This window comes from Coregonus lavaretus (genome assembly GCF_964263955.1).
Source record: "Coregonus lavaretus genome assembly, chromosome: 37".
In the NCBI taxonomy this organism is placed as follows: domain Eukaryota; kingdom Metazoa; phylum Chordata; class Actinopteri; order Salmoniformes; family Salmonidae; genus Coregonus; species Coregonus lavaretus.
The window spans coordinates 5791740-5810161 of record NC_140024.1 but is presented as its reverse complement, the minus strand read 5'-3'; the positions used below and the strand labels follow the sequence as shown (position 1 = coordinate 5810161).

The 18422-nt window shown below is 45.3% G+C and overlaps 1 protein-coding gene across 1 annotated transcript in view; it reads right to left on the bottom strand.

Annotated features, from left to right (window-relative positions):
- Positions 1 to 8949, bottom strand: part of LOC311111569 (activating molecule in BECN1-regulated autophagy protein 1A-like) — a gene marked incomplete at its 3' end in the record, with an annotated part of 143650 nt that extends 134701 nt beyond the window's left edge. The window contains exons 1-7 of the mRNA XM_084154322.1: positions 7834 to 8949; positions 7657 to 7715; positions 7362 to 7545; positions 5954 to 6126; positions 5728 to 5794; positions 4121 to 5643; positions 1150 to 1236 (exon numbers count right to left, since the gene is read on the bottom strand). Of these exons, the coding sequence (XP_084010448.1) occupies positions 1150 to 1236; positions 4121 to 5643; positions 5728 to 5794; positions 5954 to 6126; positions 7362 to 7545; positions 7657 to 7715; positions 7834 to 7965 (2225 nt within the window). The 5' untranslated portion in view covers positions 7966 to 8949. The remainder of the gene's footprint in view (positions 1 to 1149; positions 1237 to 4120; positions 5644 to 5727; positions 5795 to 5953; positions 6127 to 7361; positions 7546 to 7656; positions 7716 to 7833) is intronic.
- Between the last annotated feature and the right edge of the window lie 9473 nt (positions 8950 to 18422).

The window sequence follows — 18422 nt, the reverse complement described above, 5'->3', positions numbered from 1 at the left end:
CAGCAAGGCAGTATTAGAAAGGTAGGACACTCCGCTCAAAGGTCTAAGAAACATCACAACTTGTGTGGGCCTGCAATGTATAAAAATGTATTACCATGAAAAGACCATGTCCTGGCTCCATTTATATTTAATGACGACCAGGTCCAATTCCATTTATAACAGTGATAATGTATTTCAAAGAACTGCGTGCATTAGAAAAAGTCTATATATGCTACACGGCTAGCCAACTGGCAGATGTTAAGGGAAGTGACCTTTGACAATACTTAATGTAAGCATCATATGCTTGAGGCTGTACAGTCTAGTTTGTCTTACAGTATTTAATGTTCAATGCTATCACATATTGTTGCCTGAGAACCACACAGAGACAAGTGTGCACAGGTTGATGAAATGGTAGTCTCGCGTAGCCATTCTTCCAAAAATGTTTTCACGCCTCCTTTGGAGTGCTGAAGAATTTTGTATTAGCCGAAACGGTTTGAATGGTCCGCTGGAATGGTCCCCCACGACTGTTGAAGGAGAGCTGCGTCTTAAGCTCCGCCCAAGCAAGGCATTTGATTGGTTTGACGTGTTGTGAAGCATCAGATTTAGACCAGGTCTCCACCCATTTTTAGCTAATTTAGGCCAGACTTCACCAGGCTTCCAGCCTGGTTCTCTACGCAGCTACTGAAATGATTATGTTTACAGTGGGAACATTTGTCATTTGTTTGCTGGCTTGTACGCACCTGTTAGAGCACTACACCGAGGTCCGAAGGGCCGAACTGAAAATGTGTTATATTTCTTTGCCATCAAAATTTGCCCAAAATGGTGCTCTATCCATTGTTTTTTGAATTGTCAATGCTCCTGACTGTCTCCCTTATGTTCGATGATTGATAGACAGACAGAGTGTAGAGGCTGTCTAAATGTAGGTCCAATATCATTTCTGCACAGTTTCGATTTGGTTTTAGTCATGTTATTTTATTTATTTTTACTCAAACCACCTGAGGGCGAATCTGTTTGAGACCCCCATTTATCAAAGTGGCAATTTACTGTTGGTCCTTATAGTGTATGCTACATGCTAATCTAGTATGCTTGGTTGAAAAATGTTAATATTCTCATGAATTACATACTTCAAGTAAAACATCAATAACCCTGACCACTTGCCACAAGACTCACCTGGCAGGATCTGGATAAATAGGATGGTCCCGGGAGACAGATATGTCATATCGAGACTGCGACATATGAGATGACTCCAAAAGCCTCCTATGAAAGAGAAACAGAGCAAATGGCATGGTTAGATGTTCATATCCACTAAGGAAAACACCACAAACAAAGTTGTTGTACCCGTTGTTTAATGATCAGCCCAAATCATTTTCATATTCATTACCACCAACTAGTCTAAACCGCTTTCCAGTGAAAGAAAGGAGCCATTTCTGTGACTGATGCATCCAAACAATGTTTCTCTCCTATCTCGTTAATTTTCAGAGGTATAATTAAGAGAATGGATACCTCCACAATTAACACAAACACACCAGAGAACCTACATATCACGTGCTTCCTTTTGGGTGACAATCAACTCAGTTTTGAGTTTGGATGTTTCATAGAGAAAGACTGGCTTTAGGTTATGTTATTCAGGCCATTCATCTGAAACGTTTAAAATAGAGTCAGATTCCTGACAAAACAAACATATTGAAGTTGGCAGCGTCTTAAAGGTGACTATACAGAGAAGCTCTGGGATGTGTGTGTGGCAAGGAGAGACACGACGTGACAATTTCAATCTTGAATTTGACATTTTAGGGCCCCATAAGACACAATTGTTGTATTCAAAACTTGTTTTAAAATAGCACATATGCAGTGCAGACTACTTCAAGTGATTGGCCAGCCAGCTAGCCCAACATTGTCAACATTAAAACCAGTTAGAATATTTTACAATGTGGCTGACATGCTAATGAGCCTGAAAATGCAGTTCCCACCCTCCTGCCATAATCCTTACCTCAAAGTCACAAAACAACGTGCTCATTACTGTGAGGGCTACAATAGCCAAATCAATGGAATAACTCAAAGCATTCCCTTCCTTGAGATTCACATTTATCTACATCCTCGCTAGCCTGCACATTGGATCATAGTCTTTTTAACCACCATTTTAGTTATTAAAAAGTCTCATTAAATTCCTAAGGGACATTCATTTGCCCATTATCGACAGCACATAAAGTAAAAAAATGATAGCGATATGAAATGTCACAGCCCTGTGTAACAACCCATTAAATTGGTCCAGTCTTTTAGTGAACCGGGACTTTAATGCCATTTCTATACAGAGGATGGTGAGGCAACTAATAAAACAATGGCCTTTATACTTTAGTGGCTTTGGGGAAAGTTTGGTTAGCCAAAAATTGTTCAATTATAACTTTTTAAAAACGTATACCTCAACTGCTCTAGTCATTTGGGCTCGAAACAAGTCCGAAAATGTCTAAGAATACAGTAGGCAACACCTCTCCTTGAAAAAGCATTTACTGCAATAAATAATAGAGCCTAATACAAGCCTAGGCCTATTCATTTTGTTAAATCACTTTTAATATGCTATATCAATGCTTTGCCCAAAGAAGGTTGACTTCAGAATGTGGACACAAAAGAAAGAACCCATTGAACGCTTAAAGCAAGCCATTGTGCCCAAGTAGGCTCAACAACACAAAGTAGCCTAAAGCTCTAAAATCATTATTATAGTCACATAAAACCTTGAACATATTTCATTTAGGGTGACCTGCAGCTGTGAGTCTATGAGATAGACTGGAATCTAAATGAGACGTGAGCAAAACAGAGAACCAAACTTCAGTTTGGTCATTTGCTTTCCAGACGCTTCTTGTTGGTCTACAGATTTGACCCAATGCATTGGCCTTGTGTCAGACAACGTAGAGCAGCACTCTGGAGATGCTGGAGAGCTCTCCACGCACCAAGCCCCAACATTAGGCTAGATAATGAGGGGTTGGGCAGGAAGGGCAACTTCACATGGTTAAAGTTCACAACATTGCCCTTGAAACAGAGGCTAATTGCAACCTTCCAGGGCACAGGGGATGGATTGGGATTGAGGCGAGATGGGAAAATGAGAGAGGGGAAAAACAATGACCATGTGTGTTTTCAATGACTGTAGCTAAATGTTATGCAAATATTAGGATATTTCACTTTTTCCATTTCAGGTTTTCCTAGAATAGGCATTACTTTCTTGCCTGGCTAGCCAAACTCTTTGCTCTAGCCAAATGCTACGCCACGCCCAAAGACGTTAGTTTCTTCTCCGCAAGGAGTCTGGATCTGAGTGCCTTCCAGACGATTTGTAGAATGGAAATCCATTCTAGACCATCTGATTGGTCGCAGATACTGGGTTGGGCTAGAGCCAGAACACACGTGGGGTAAAGTGGCATTTTGAAAATCCGTCGTTGTCTTTGAGACTCTGACTGGTTTTAGATTACCCAATCGCTGACGACTTTGTTTTGTACAACACCCCTCATTTTGACGTCAGCACAAACGACTTCATTGATGGCAGTCTCAGACTGAGTTATGTAGCGAACAATAGAGCAGCGGAAGAATTCAGTTTGAGTCGTCAGGCAAATTACCTTCTAAGCCTATGTCAAATAGATGTAATCCTTTTGTTCTGTAGCTGCCATTGGTCAAGCAGACATGTTGTGCAGAGCCCATCATATCCTCCTACTTTGTGGGAATACAAATAACATGGCTTGTTCTTTAAATTGATGTGTTCACAGCAAATACCTATGCTAATTCCATAACCAATCTAACTATGCCTATTCTAGAAACGAGTAAGTTGTCGATGGTAGTTGCCACAGGAGAGGCTGAGCTGTCCTGGCAATCATCTCTAAATATCTAGTCAGTACCATACTGCCACCAAGTGGAAACCTGAGGAGCAACACGGAGACAGCCCTGCTTCTACAGGTCCATCACAAATTAGCTTGTCTCCGCCCTTTGTGTTGAATGTTGCATCTTGCCTCCATCTGATACTGCCTCAAAGTCAGAGTTCAGCCATCAGGCCATTCATGCTACTTCCAGCATATTGGAAAAAACTATGCATCAATAACGTTTTTTCATTTAACAGATTGCACAAAATATAGATAACACAGAACTTAACACCCGATTCTCTCACCTTCTCAGGTAATCGTCATCGGGGCTTTCGTCAGGCATTTCTTGGTTTAAGGCCTCTTGTGGTACATTCACTGCTGGACTTGGACTTGCAGACTGTCTGTAAACCCTCTCCCACTGGCCTGTCTCCTGGTTATACACCAACCCCACCGCCTGTTCTCTCTGTGGGCTGGGGGTTCCCCGGTGAGGGAAGGCCGTGTCCCCTCCAGGTTCATCAGCACTGGGCTGTGTCTGTGCCGACTGTCTCCTGTCAGAGGACTGGGGCTCCTGTTGCACAGTCTGCCTCATCGTGTGAAAGGCAGGGTTGGGGCTTGGGGGCTGCCATGAGGGGCTCCCCTCCTCTTGTGATGGGGTCTGGCCGGTGCGCTCCCAGCGCTGCGTACCTTGGTTAAACGTGAACAGGTTGTGGCAGACCCTGCAGCGGTTCATATGGCCGCGGGAGGGACCAGAACCACCATCGCTGCTGTCAGGGGGCTGATAATGAGGGGTGACAGGTCGCTCAGAGTCTATGTTATTATTGAGCATCTCCCGCGTCTGTTGCTCTTGGCTGCCCTCTCCACCAGCACCACCTGACTGCTCCATTTCCTGCATGCGATCATACTCCATGAAGTAGCGATTCAAGTTGCACTGCAGCACGTTACGGATAGAGGTGGGGCTGTTGCTCCCTCCCTCCCCAAGAGAGTGGTGTCCACTACTAGTGCTGGGTCCATCTACAGAGCTGTTTCCACTGGTGTGGGGGCTCACTACTGTTGAGGGAAAGCTTCCTCCCTCTGTGGCAGAGGTGTAGACAGGCGACTGAAAGGAGCCCTCCTGTTGCCTCAGCACAGACAGCAGACTGACAGAGGACGCACTAGTCCTGGGTGGAGATACCCCAACACCTCCACTACGCTCAGGCCGCATGTTGAGCATGCTGCCCATCCAGTCTGCCCCCGCCAGTCGCCCAGAACACTCCCGGCCTGGCTGCTGGTGGCCCTGGGCCTGGTTGGTTATAAGGCCTGGGATGCTGCGCTGGCCAGGGCCTGAAGATGGAGTGCGTAAAGAGTGTCCTCTAGCACTGCCGTACACACTGCTGAAGGCAGAGGGCCGGTGTGAGGAGCGAGGCTCAGATGGCTGCCGGGGCTCAGTGCGAGCAGAGGAGAAGGTGGAGGCATGGGACTGGGCCTCCAGGCTCTCAGGGTCAGAGGGGTCCTCTCCAGTTGGTGAAGGGGCTCGGGTGGCAGAGCACCGACTGCAGAAGCAAACCATACCAAAGTGTTGCACACAACCCTGGTAGGGGGGTCGGGAACGATTACGCAGGGCGGAATAACGTCCAGAGGGAAGACGAGGAGAGTCAGCAGCACTATCGGCAGCAGGCGCGGGAGGATGCTGCTCCTCAGACTGTGAGCCTGAGTTCCTCGATGACAGGATGTGCAGGAAGTTGTGGAGAATGGGGGTACGGCGGACCGGTTGGGACTGTAGGAAGGATCGATGGCGAAAGTGGGGCATCTCCACGCTATCCATGGGGACCTCAGAATCATCATCACTCTGCTGACAAGCACACAACAGGAACACAATGTTCTTGATATGATGTAACTGACCTTCAATAATGTAAAGTATTAGACAGAGTCTCACCTGTTGGTTAGAGGGATTCACTATAGCGGTCAACAGGTAATGACCCAGTGGGTCAAACCTCACCAGTCTGCAACAGAGCATTCGCATGTGTCATTATCTATATTTTGCTATAAATACATTTTGAGATTATCTGACTGTTTCCAAATTCAGATATTGCAGCAAAGTCAACTAATCGAACACTGTGGAAATTATAGGGAGATCGAGAAGGTTGAGCTTTCTGTCAGACCTGACTCTCTCTGTCTCGCTGGCAGTCTTGACCAGGGCAAATGGCTCCCTCCTACTCCAGTCCCAGAAGTGAACCTCATTGTTTGTTGCTATGAGAAGGAGCTGGGCAGTAGGGTGAAAGGCCAGGGAGGCAATGGCCGCATTGCTTTCAGTGAACCAGCTCTCACTGCCACCCTTGGAATCAGTGGGGCCACACAATGTACAAAAGAAGAAGATTACTGTCAATATTATGCACATGCACAAAAACCCAGATTATCATCAAACTATTTTTAAGCGAGTGCAAGGAAATCGATTGGTAAAGAGTAAAACTTGTGATGACGCAAGAGAGTACATGGTTACCTACACCAGCACCACACACAGAGATAGTTGGAGATCTCTAGTTGGATATAACCAGTTTTTGTATGGACACTGCCATAGAGCCCCACAATGGAGGTGTCATAGTACCCATTGGAACCATTTCCCTGTTTGACCTCTAGGTTTTATGGGTATTATGACTCATACTGTGGTACTCTATAGAGGGCTTCCACCATTTTAAAGTAGTCAACTGGGTGGGGATTTCTATGGGTTGGGAGGGATCAGCCAATGATCAGAGCATTGGCTTCTTCTTCAAATTGGGTTACCTGGTTTATAAATGGCTTTAAGCTGTATCACCGCCACAATAAATTAATGACAATATTTGGTTCAGGACTCCTGCACTGCAGGTGGCGGTAAAACACCAATATAAGCTGTATGCATTTTTTCAAACACAAAAAAATAAGAAAATTGACTACTTTAAAATAGAGATGGCCTCACTGGCGCTACCCGTGAAGATGGGACAGATAAACATTTAGAATCTCAATTAGTTTTGCTAAACTCCTCGCGTCCTCTCCTTTGTCCTGCTTTTGAAAAAGTTCAAAGGTAATCGAGGAGAGGAGGCGAGGAGAGGAAACAAATGAGCTTGTGTGAAATGAGACTCCCCACTCCATAAGGCAAATTACATTTACAGGGATGGAATCACAAAATAAATGTGTAAAGTGATAAAAACAAATATAACTAGTTGTGCAAGACATTTTATAGATAATAAGAATAAGAAATAATAAGTGGCGTATTCTTATTAAATGTGTGCATAAATGTGTGCATGCTTTTCTCCTTCGAGAAAACAACAGCTGATTCAAAGGGGGTGTGGCGGATTTTAAAACACTTCCGCTCTAGCCGCTGAGTGGAATACTCTTGTGCATCAAGGTAGTGCGCAAACTCTTCCATTCGCCTACTAATTAATTGACACCGTCCTCAACCACTTATCGGTTTGCAGGTCACGGAGGAGAGGAGGAGTCGAGGAGAATCTCCCAAAGATGAGTCATCTAATGAAGTCTATGGTGGCACATGTAGTCCCTGGGGTTCCTTTGCATGAGAAGATGACAGCCACTCACATGCAGGTCCCAGATGCGAACCTCTCCATCCAGACATCCCGAAGCCACCAAACCAGGGATGGTAGGGTGAAAGGTCAGACACCAAGGAGTGCGGCGATGGCCCAATAGAGAGTGAACACACTTCCCTGTCTTAACCTCTGTGATATAAATGTTGTGGTTGACATGAGTTGAGGCCATTAAGGTCCTATATGAAAGGAAAACATTAACAGTTAACATACAATCTTCCAGTCTTGGTGTCTTTCTACCTCCTCCAGACAAAAAATGTATACAACATTTTAAGGGACGTCATTCTGACCTGTCCGGGCTAAAAGCCAACAGGAAGGTAGAACGAGGGCTGTCCGGCAACTCCACTTTCTGAGGAAAATCAAATAAAAAGAGAACATCAAAAAAGTCCCCACTCATTTCAGTTCAACTTGTTACATTGCACAATTTCCATGATTGCCATCCATGCCTCACCAAGGATGCTCCTTACCTGACTCTGCCATTTCATCCGCCGGGTCTTCTCCTCAACAAGCTGCTGCAGGAGGCGCTCGGAGCCAAGGCCACGGGCCCCACGCTCCCGGGCAGATAAGATCCGCACCGAATTCTTTGGGTAGACAGTCATCTCAAAGATCAGGCCTTCCTCCCTCTCCTTCACACTGGTGTTTGTTGGTCTCAGTCACCAAAGGGTCTAAGCAAAGGCCATATGAAAGTGTGTCTGTGGCCAGCCTGTAGTCTAGAGGAGAGTCTAGCTTGTAGTCTACACCTTTACCTTGACATGGCATAATGAAATCCAGCTGTTGATGACAGAACCATGTTTGTAGCTAAGTAGCTAACTAAATTGTATTTATGTATTATTAGTTACCTTATCACTGCAGTTCTCATTTGTTAACAGCCATGAGCTGCTGATGACAATGTTGCCATTGGTGGCATGAATAATGAAAATCTGTTGGTTTTACAGAATTAACGTCACAACATAACATAACGTTAATGGCAAAACAACTGGTGGTGTGGGTTCAGACATTAAAACTGAAACACAGAGAAACAAAACGAAAACAGGCTGTCATGAAACTTTGAAATGCTAGTTAACTACCTGTCTCCTAACTCCAGATTATAAAACCAGATAATGTCATTTAACCCAACAAATGTGGGCCATTACTGGAAGACGAAGATAGTATCGCCAATATAACAGGTTAAAGTTGTTAGTTGAAAAATCTCTGACGACATTTTGTACAGCCAGGCCTGTAACTACCAGTATACTATTTTGGGTTAAATCACATTATCTTGTGTTACAATCTATAACTACCGGTCTCCCAATAAACTAGCTAGCTAACATGCCAGCGTTTGTCCAACTCAAGCAAGAACTAGCGTTGACAACCAACCCCAACAAGGCATTGCATTGGCCTAACTAGCTAACATTAGCGATACTCGACCATGTCCCTACCTTTTCCCACCGCTTCGGTTGGATTTTCTCGTCGACTTAGCTATTTACATATATTCGACTTTTACTAGCACCTGAAACTGTCTCATATAATGATGTTTTATTTTCTCCGATGTTTTTATATTGTGTTGACCGACTGTGGTTAGCAAGCTAGCAGTGTACCTAGGCTAGCTATTAGCTATGTTCTTCAAAACATTAGCCAGCTGGCCAGACCAGACCTGCCACAGCTCATCAGGCATTACTAGTTGAACACAGGAACATAGGTGGGCGCCACAAAACCGGGAGCTTTTTTTGCAGTTCAAGAAATATCTAGTTTACAAAGGGTAACTTTTGCTTTAAAGTAAGCAATGTATTGTTCATCTACATTTATCGCTATTTCTAAATGTTTTACAGAAAACATGTATACATAGAGGTTCATGATTATACAACGTAGACTTTTCCAAACTGGGTCTGAGCCATAGGATCCAGGTCCTCGTCCAAACGGTTTAATACACAATAATGGACCTTATGGTTGTCATATATGGTATAATGGTTAATAAAAAGCTTTCATCTCAAAGAGAACAAGTTTTCTACTAAAACACTGGATGCTGATCAAGCATAACCTTTTGGCCGCTTCACAGTTTGGGTTGATTTTATTTGTCAGTAAAAAAAATACATAGATACACAAAGATTTGTAAAAGTGACCGGGACTGCACAATAAAGTCGGGGACTTATTTCCATTGTGGTCCCTATTTTTTTTAAACATAAATACATATACAATTACATAGATACAGACAAATTACCGAGATAGAGACGAAAAAATGCTCAACCTCCACATGAGTATTTGGGGGGAGTTTAAGTACAATTCTTACAAGCTTGTTTGGCTGGTAGCTTTATCTAGACGTTTGGGGATGCTGGTGAACCATCATGATGTGCAGGCATAATCAAAGTGACACTGGACTAGCTAGGTTTCCATCCAATTGGCGACAGATTTTCATGCGAATATTCTAAAATCTTCATAAAAACAATATGCCATTTCAGAGTTTCCTTTAGGAAATTTTAGCGCAGGACAACATGATAGGGAAGATTTATATATACCGGACCTCCATATGCATTCAGATCCGACCTGGCGCAGCCAGCGCCATCAATAAACAAGGGGATATTGGGCAAATGAGCTACATTTACGTGTCGTTAAAAACAGCCTATAACAAATGACAAAAATACTATTCCTTGTGTTTCGATGTGTAGCATATGCAAAACTTTATAGCCTATTTTTTATTGTTTTGTAGGCTACTTTCCTAAAACAATAATTGTCCACCTCACGGTTCAGCTGTCAGAGATTTGAGCACTACATGTATCACGGCATTGCATGCATAGCTCAATAGGCTTACGTGTCCACTGTATGATATTAACATTTTAATAAATATACACTACCAGTCAAAAGTTTGGACACATCTACTCATTCAAGGATTTTTCTTTATTTTTACTATTTTTTACATTGTAGAATAATAGTGAAGATATCAAAACTATGAAATAACACATATGGAATCATGTAGTAACCAAAAAAGTATTAAACAATTCAAAATATATTTTATATTTGAGATTCTTCAAATAGCCACCCTTTGCCTTGATGACAGCTTTGCACACTCTTGCCATTCTCTCAACCAGCTTCATGAGGTAGTCACCTGGAATGTATTTCAATTAACAGGTGTGCCTTCTTAAAAGTTAATTTGTGGAATTTCTTTCCTTCTTAATGCGTTTGAGCCAATCAGTTGTGTTGTGACAAGAAGGGGGGGTATACATAAGATAGCCCAATTTGGTAAAAGACCAAGTCCATATTATGGCAAGAACAGCTCAAATAAGCAAAGAGAAATCACAGTCCATCGTTACTTTAAGACATGAAGGTCAGTCAATATGGAACATTTCAAGAACTTTGAAAGTTTCTTCAAGTGCAGTCGCAAAAACCATCAAGCGCTATGATGAAACTGGCTCTCATGAGGACCATCACAGGAATGGAAGACCCAGAGTTACCTCTGCTGCAGAGGATAAGTTCATTAGAGTTACCAGCCTCAGAAAATGCAGCGCAAATAAATGCTTCACTGAGTTCAAGTAACAGACACATCTCAACATCAACTGTTCAGAGGGGACTGTGTGAATCAGGCCTTCATGGTCGAATTGCTGCAAAGAAACCACTACTAAAGGACACCAATAAGAAGAAGAGACCTGCTTGGGCCAAGAAACACGAGCAATGGACATTAGACCGGTGGAAATGTGTATTTTGGTCTGGAGTCCAAATTTGAGATTTTTGGTTCCAACCGCCGTGTCTTTGTGAGATGCGGTGTGGGTGAATGGATTATCTCCGCATGTGTATTTCTCACCGTAAAGCATTGAGGAGGAGGTGTTGTGGTGTGGGGGTGCTTTGCTCGTGACACTGTCTGTGATTTATTTATAATTCAAGGCACACTTAACCAGCATGGCTACCACAGCATTCTGCAGCGATCCGCCATCCCATCTGGTTTGCGCTTCGTGGGACTATCATTTGTTTTTCAACAGGACAATGACCCAACACACCTCCAGGCTGTGTAAGGGCTATTTTACCAAGAAGGAGAGTGATGGAGTGCTGCATCAGATGACCTGGCCTCCACAATCCCCCGACCTCAACCCAATTGAGATGGTTTGAGATGAGTCGGACGGCAGAGTGAAGGAAAAGCAGCCAACAAGTGCTTAGCATATGTGGGAACTCCTTCAAGACTGTTGGAAAAGCATTCCAGGTGAAGCTGGTTGAGAGATTGCCAAGAGTGTGAAAGGCTGTCATCAAGGAAAATGGTGGCTATTGGAAGAATCTCAAATATAAATATATTTTGATTTGTTTAACACTTTTTTGGTTACTACATGATTCCATGTGTGTTATTTCATAGTTTTGGTGTCTTCACTATTATTCTACAATGTAGAAAATAGTAAAAATGAAGAAAAACTCTTGAATGAGTAGGTGTATCCAAACCTTTGACTGGTACTGTATATATATAGGCTATATAAAGGAAGATAAGCTTAAGCCTAACCCCAGAAAGATAGAGCGAGATAGAGATGTGCCGGTGGCATGCTATTACACCAACATGCATTTTTTTGCCAGATGGCTACTGCGTCTGCTATACAGATATAGACGTACAGAAGGAGTCTAATTAGTTCATTTTCTATCATAATATTTTGTATAAAGATAAGCAATGTATTGTTAGATTATAGGAGTAACTCTGGTAGGCCTGAAATAGTCTTCCTCATCTCAAATTCAACTGTCGGGGTCAGTTGGAGCGCCGGGGCGCACTGTCTTCATATCATACAGATATGTGATAAGAGCGTCTGCTAAATGACGTAAATGTAAATGTAAATGTAATGTGCCTCAGCATTTCTCTCTCTCTCTCTCTCTCAATTCAATTCAAGGGGCTTTATTGGCATGGGAAACATATGTTTACATTGCCAAAGCAAGTGAAATGGATAAACAAAAGTGAAATAAACAATAAAAAGTGAACAGTAAATATTACACTCACACAAGTTCCAAAAGAATAAAGACATTTCAAATGTCATATTATGTCTATGTACAGTGTTGTAACGATGTGCAAATAGTTAAAGTACAAAAGGGAAAATAAATAAACAGAAATATGGGTTGTATTTACAGTGGTGTTTGTTCTTCACTGGTTGCCCTTTTCTTGTGGCAACAGGTCACATATCTTGCTGCTGTGATTGCACACGGTGGTAGTTCACCCAATAGATATGGGAGTTTATCAAAATTTTATTTGTTTTCGAATTCTTTGTGGGTCTGTGTAATCTAAGGGAAATATGTGTCTCTAATATTATCATACATTTGGCAGGAGGTTAGGAAGTGCAGCTCAGTTTCCACCTCATTTTGTGGGCAGTGTGCACATAGCCTGTCTTCTCTTGAGAGCCAGGTCTGCCTTTCTCAATAGCAAGGCTATTCTCACTGAGTCTGTACATCGTCAAAGCTTTCCTTAATTTTGGGTCAGTCACAGTGGTCAGGTATTCTGTGTCACACCCTGGTGCTGGGACTCATTATTGTTGATCCAGGGTGTGTGCAGTCTATGTGTTTATGTTCTATGTTGGGTGTCTAGGTTGTTGTTTTCTAGGTTGGTTCAATGACTCCCAATCGGAGGTAACGAGTGTCAGCTGTTCGGCTCGTTATCTCTGATTGGGAGCCATATTTATTTCTGTATGTTTTCCTGTGGGGTTGGTGGGTTTTTGTTTCCTGGTTACATGTTCCGTATGTCAGTGATTTGTAACTTGAGAACTTCACGTATCGTCTTTTGTTTTGTTTTCGTGAGTACGTTTATTAATAAATCATGTTCACTCGCAACGCTGCGCTTTGGTCCGCTTCTTCATATGTAGACGATCGTGACAGAAAAACCCACCACAAGAGGACCAAGCGGCGTAACAAGCGGCAACAGGACCTACCTACGCAGGATTTATGGGAGCCTCCTAAGGACTTTTGGACATGGGAGGAGATACGGGCTGGAAAGGGTCCTTGGGCACAACCGGAGGAGTACCACCGCCCTCGTGAAGAGCTGGAGGCAGCTGCAGCCGAGAGGAGGTGGTATGAGGAGGCAGCGCGGAGTCGAGGCTGGAAGCCCGTGGTTACTCCCCAAAAATTTCTTGGGGGGGGGCTAAAAGGGAGTGTGGCGAAGTCAGGTAGGAGACCTGCGCCTACTCCCTGGACTGACCGTGGAGAGCGGGAGTACGGGCAGACACCATGTTACGCAGTAGAGCGCATGGTGTCTCCTGTACGCAGGCATAGCCCGGTGCGGTACATTCCAGCTCCTCGTATCGGCCGGGCTAGATTGAGTGTTGAGCCGGATGTCATGAGGCCGGCCCCACGCAGCAGGCCACCAGTGCGTCTCCTCGGGCCGGCTTACATGGCACCAGCCCTACGTATGGTTTCCCCGGTTCGCCTACATAGCCCGGTGCGGGTTATTCCTCCTTCCCGTACTGGTCGGGCGACGGGGAGTATACAACCAGGTAGGGTTGGGCAGGCTCAGTGCTCAAGGGAGCCAGTACGCCTGCACGGTCCGGTATTTCCGGCGCCACCTCCCCGCTCCAGCCCAGTACCACCAGTGCCTACACCACGCACCGAGCCTCCTGTGTGTTCCCAGAGTCCTGTGCGTCCTGTTGCTGCTCCCCGCACTAGCCCTGAGATGCGTGTCCTCAGCCCGGGACCACCAGTTCCGGCACCACGCACTAGGACTTATGTGCGTCCCCAGGGTCCTGCAGGCCCTGTTGCTGCTCCCCGCACTAGCCCTGAGATGCGTGTCCTCAGCCCGGGACCACCAGTTCCGGCACCACGCACTAGGACTTATGTGCGTCCCCAGGGTCCTGCATGCCCTGTTGCTTCTCCCCGCACTAGCCCTGAGATGCGTGTCCTCAGCCCGGTACCTCCAGTTCCGGCACCACGCATCAGGCCTACGGTGCGCCTCAGACGGCCAGAGTCTGCCGTCTGCCCAACGGCGCCTGAACTGCCCGTCTGCCCAACGGCGCCTGAACTGCCCGTCTGCCCAACGGCGCCTGAACTGCCCGTCTGCCCAACGGCGTCTGAACTGCCCGTCTGCCCAACGGCGTCTGAACTGCCCGTCTGCCCAACGGCGCCTGAACTGCCTGTCTGCCCAACGCCGTCTGAACTGTCCGTCTGCCAAGCGCTGCATAAGCCGCCCGTCTGCCATGAGCCTTCAGAGCCGTCCGCCAGACCGGAGCCGCGAGAGCCTTCCGCCAGACAGGATCAGCCAGAGCCTTCCGCCAGACAGGATCAGCCAGAGCCTTCCGCCAGACAGGATCAGCCAGAGCCGTCCAGCCGGGATCCGCCAGAGCCGTCCAGCCGGGATCCGCCAGAGCCGTCCAGCCGGGATCCGCCAGAGCCGTCCAGCCGGGATCCGCCAGAGCCGTCCAGCCGGGATCCGCCAGAGCCGTCCAGCCGGGATCCGCCAGAGCCGACCAGCCAGGATTCGCCATTCTGCCTGGTACTGCCCCTTAGTCCGGTACTGCCCCTTAGTCCGGTACTGCCCCTTAGTCCGGTGCTGCCCCTTAGTCCGGTGCTGCCTCTTAGTCAGGTGCTGCCCCTTAAACCGGTGGGGGTCATTTGGAGGAGGCTACATAAGCGGGAAGTGACTATGGTGGGGTGGTGGTCTAGGCCGGAGCCAGAACCGCCACCGAGGAGGTATGCCCGCCCAGCCCTCCCCTGTTTGGGGGTTTTGAGGCGCGGTCGCAGTCCGCGCCTTTAGGGGGGGGTACTGTCACACCCTGGTGCTGGGACTCATTATTGTTGATCCAGGGTGTGTGCAGTCTATGTGTTTATGTTCTATGTTGGGTGTCTAGGTTGTTGTTTTCTAGGTTGGTTCAATGACTCCCAATCGGAGGTAACGAGTGTCAGCTGTTCGGCTCGTTATCTCTGATTGGGAGCCATATTTATTTCTGTATGTTTTCCTGTGGGGTTGGTGGGTTTTTGTTTCCTGGTTACATGTTCCGTATGTCAGTGATTTGTAACTTGAGAACTTCACGTATCGTCTTTTGTTTTGTTTTCGTGAGTACGTTTATTAATAAATCATGTTCACTCGCAACGCTGCGCTTTGGTCCGCTTCTTCATATGTAGACGATCGTGACATTCTGCCGCTGTGTACACTCTGTTTAGGGCCAAATACCATTTTAGTTTGCTCAGTTTTTTTGTTAATTCTTTCCAATGTGCCAAGTAATTATCTTTTTGTTTTCTCATGATTTGGTTGGGTCTAATTGTGTTGCTGTCCTGGGGCTCTGTGGGGTCTGTTTGTGTTTGTGAACATGAACAGAGCCCCAGGACCAGCTTGCTTAGGGGACTCTTCTCCAGGTTCATCTCTCTGTAGGTGATGGCTTTGTTATGGAAGGTTTGGGAATCGCTTCCTTTTAGGTGGTTGTAGAATTTAACGGCTCTGGATTTTGATAATTAGCAGGTGTCGGCCTAATTCTGCTCTGCATGCATTATTTGGTGTTTTATGTTGTACATGGAGGATATCTTTGCAGAATTGTGCATGCAGAGTCTCAATTTGGTGTTTGTCCCATTTTGTGAATTCTTGGTTGGTGAGCGGACCCAGACGTCACAACCATAAAGGGCAATAGGTTCCATAACTGATTCAAGTATTTTTAGCCAGATCAAATTTTATGTTCCTTTTGATGGCATAGAAGGCCCTTCTTGCCTTGTCTCTAAGATCGTTCACAGTTTTGTGGAAGTTTCCTTTGGCGCTGACGTTTAGTCCGAGGTATGTATAGTTTTTTTGTGTGCTCTAGGGCAACATGTCTAGATGGAATTTGTAATTGTGGTCCTGGCAACTGGACCTTTTTTGGAACACCATTATTTTTGTCTTACTGAGATTTACTGTCAGGGCCCAGGTCTGACAGAATCTGTGCAGAAGATCTAGGTGCTGCTGTAGGCCCTCCTTGGTTGGGGACAGAAGCACCAGATCATCAGCAAACAGTAGACATTTGACTTCAGATTCTAGTACGGGTGAGGCCGACGTGTTCAGTGACTGTTACCAGAGCAGTGAGAACCCCTCTTTCCCCCTCCTTATAAGGAAGTCTACTGTGTGGGGCGGAGCTACCTGTCTGCAGATGGCCACTGCAGCAGACACCCGCCTCTTTGTCAGTCACGACGGCATGCAGGTCAGAACTAAACACAGGGGTCAGAGGTCAGGGTGTGTGTGTGCGCGCGTGTGTATGTGTGTGGTTTGTCATTCATCTTTATAAAACTAAACACACCCTTGATTTCCAGAGTTTGTGTATTGGAACATGGAGGGTGGTTAATTTAAATTACTCAGGACGAACTCTGCTACATTTTTCTTTAAATGTTTGTAGAACAATAGATGTTAATTGTAAACTGACTCTCACATTTGTGTAATTGCTGAACCATGCTTATGATTTTGTTCGTCCTCTCGGTGTGTCCCTCTGCTCTCCAGACTGACATGCTGCACTCACTATCCTCCACGAGACCCAAAGTCAACACGGAGGACTTGTTCAAGGTCAGGAAGTTCATGGAGGACTTTGGACAGGAGGGCTGAGAGGTCCTAGTCAGCCTAGTTTCACTATTTACCATGTCTCTCCTCTAAAGCCCCATTCGTACAACCTTCTGTCAAATGGTTGCTACAGTATTACAACACTAAAAACTCAGATTTGTTCGACTAATCTGCATTGGCAAGAATGATGGAGCATCTTAACTTCAATCATATTCTTTTCCTACACTATTGGACAGTCCTGACTGTCCAATAGTCTGAAATACTGTATTTCTTTTATTGCCATCCTACACTTTTACAGTGAGTACAGAGCTCATCATTGAGTGGGGAAGGTGTTTACATCTGAGTTATTTTCTGTATTTTTCTGTATTTTTCAGTAGAAGAGCCCTTTTCTATTTCTGGTTTTGAACATTGAAAATAATAGTTCCACGACAGACATTGTTCCAATACTGTTGCCATAATAGTATTGCTGTGTCTCTTTATATAGTGCATTCTGAAAGTATTCAGACCCCTTGACTTTTTCCACATTTTGTGACGTTACAGCCTTATTCTAAAATGGATTAAATAAAAACATTTCCTCATCAATCTACACACAATACCCCATAATGACAAAGCGAAAACAGGTTTTTAGAAAAAAGTTCAAATGTATACATAAGTATACAGACCCTTTGCTATGAGACTCGAAATTGAGCTCAGGTGCAACCTGTTTCCATTGATCATCCTTGAGATGTTTCTACAACTTGATTGGAGTCCACCTGTAGTAAATTCAATTGATTGGACATGATTTGGAAAGGCACACACCTGTCTATATGAGGTCCCACAGTTGAAAGTGCATGTCAGAGCAAAAACCAAGCCATGAGGTCGATGGAATTGTCTATAGAGCTCCGATACAGGATCGTGTAGAGTCACAGATCTTGGGAAGGGTACCAAAACATTTCTGCAGCATTGAAGGTCGCCAAGAACACAGTGGCCTCCATCATTCTTAAGTGTTAGAAGTTTGGAACCACCAAGACTCTTCCTAGAGCTGGCAGCCCGGCCAAACTGAGCAATCGGGGGAGAAGGGCCTGGGTCAGGGAGGTGACCAGGAACCCAATGGTCACTCTGACAAAGCTCTAGAGTTCCTCTGTGGAGATGGGAGAACCTTCCGGAAGGACAACCATCTCTGCAGCACTCCACCAATCAGGCCTTTATGGTAGAGTGGCCAGACGGAAGCCGCTCCTCAGTAAAAGGCACATGACAGCCCGCTTGGAGTTTGCCAAAAGGCACCTAAAGACTCTCAGACCATGAGAAACAAGATTCTCTGGTCTGTTGAAACCAAGATTTAACTCTTTGGCCTGAATGCCAAGCGTCACGTCTGGGGGAAACCTGGCACCATTCCTACGGTGAAGCATGGTGGTGGCAGAATCATGCTGTGGGGATGTTTTTCAGCGGCAGTTACTGGGAGACTAGTCAGGATCGAGGCAAAGATGAACGGAGCAAGGTACAGAGAGATCGTTAATGAAAAGCAGCTCCAGAGCTCTCAGGACCTCAGACTGGGGTGAAGATTCACCTTCCAACAGGACAACAACCCTAAGCACACAGCCAACACAACACAGGAGAGGCTTCGGGACAAGTCTCTGAATGTCCTTGAGT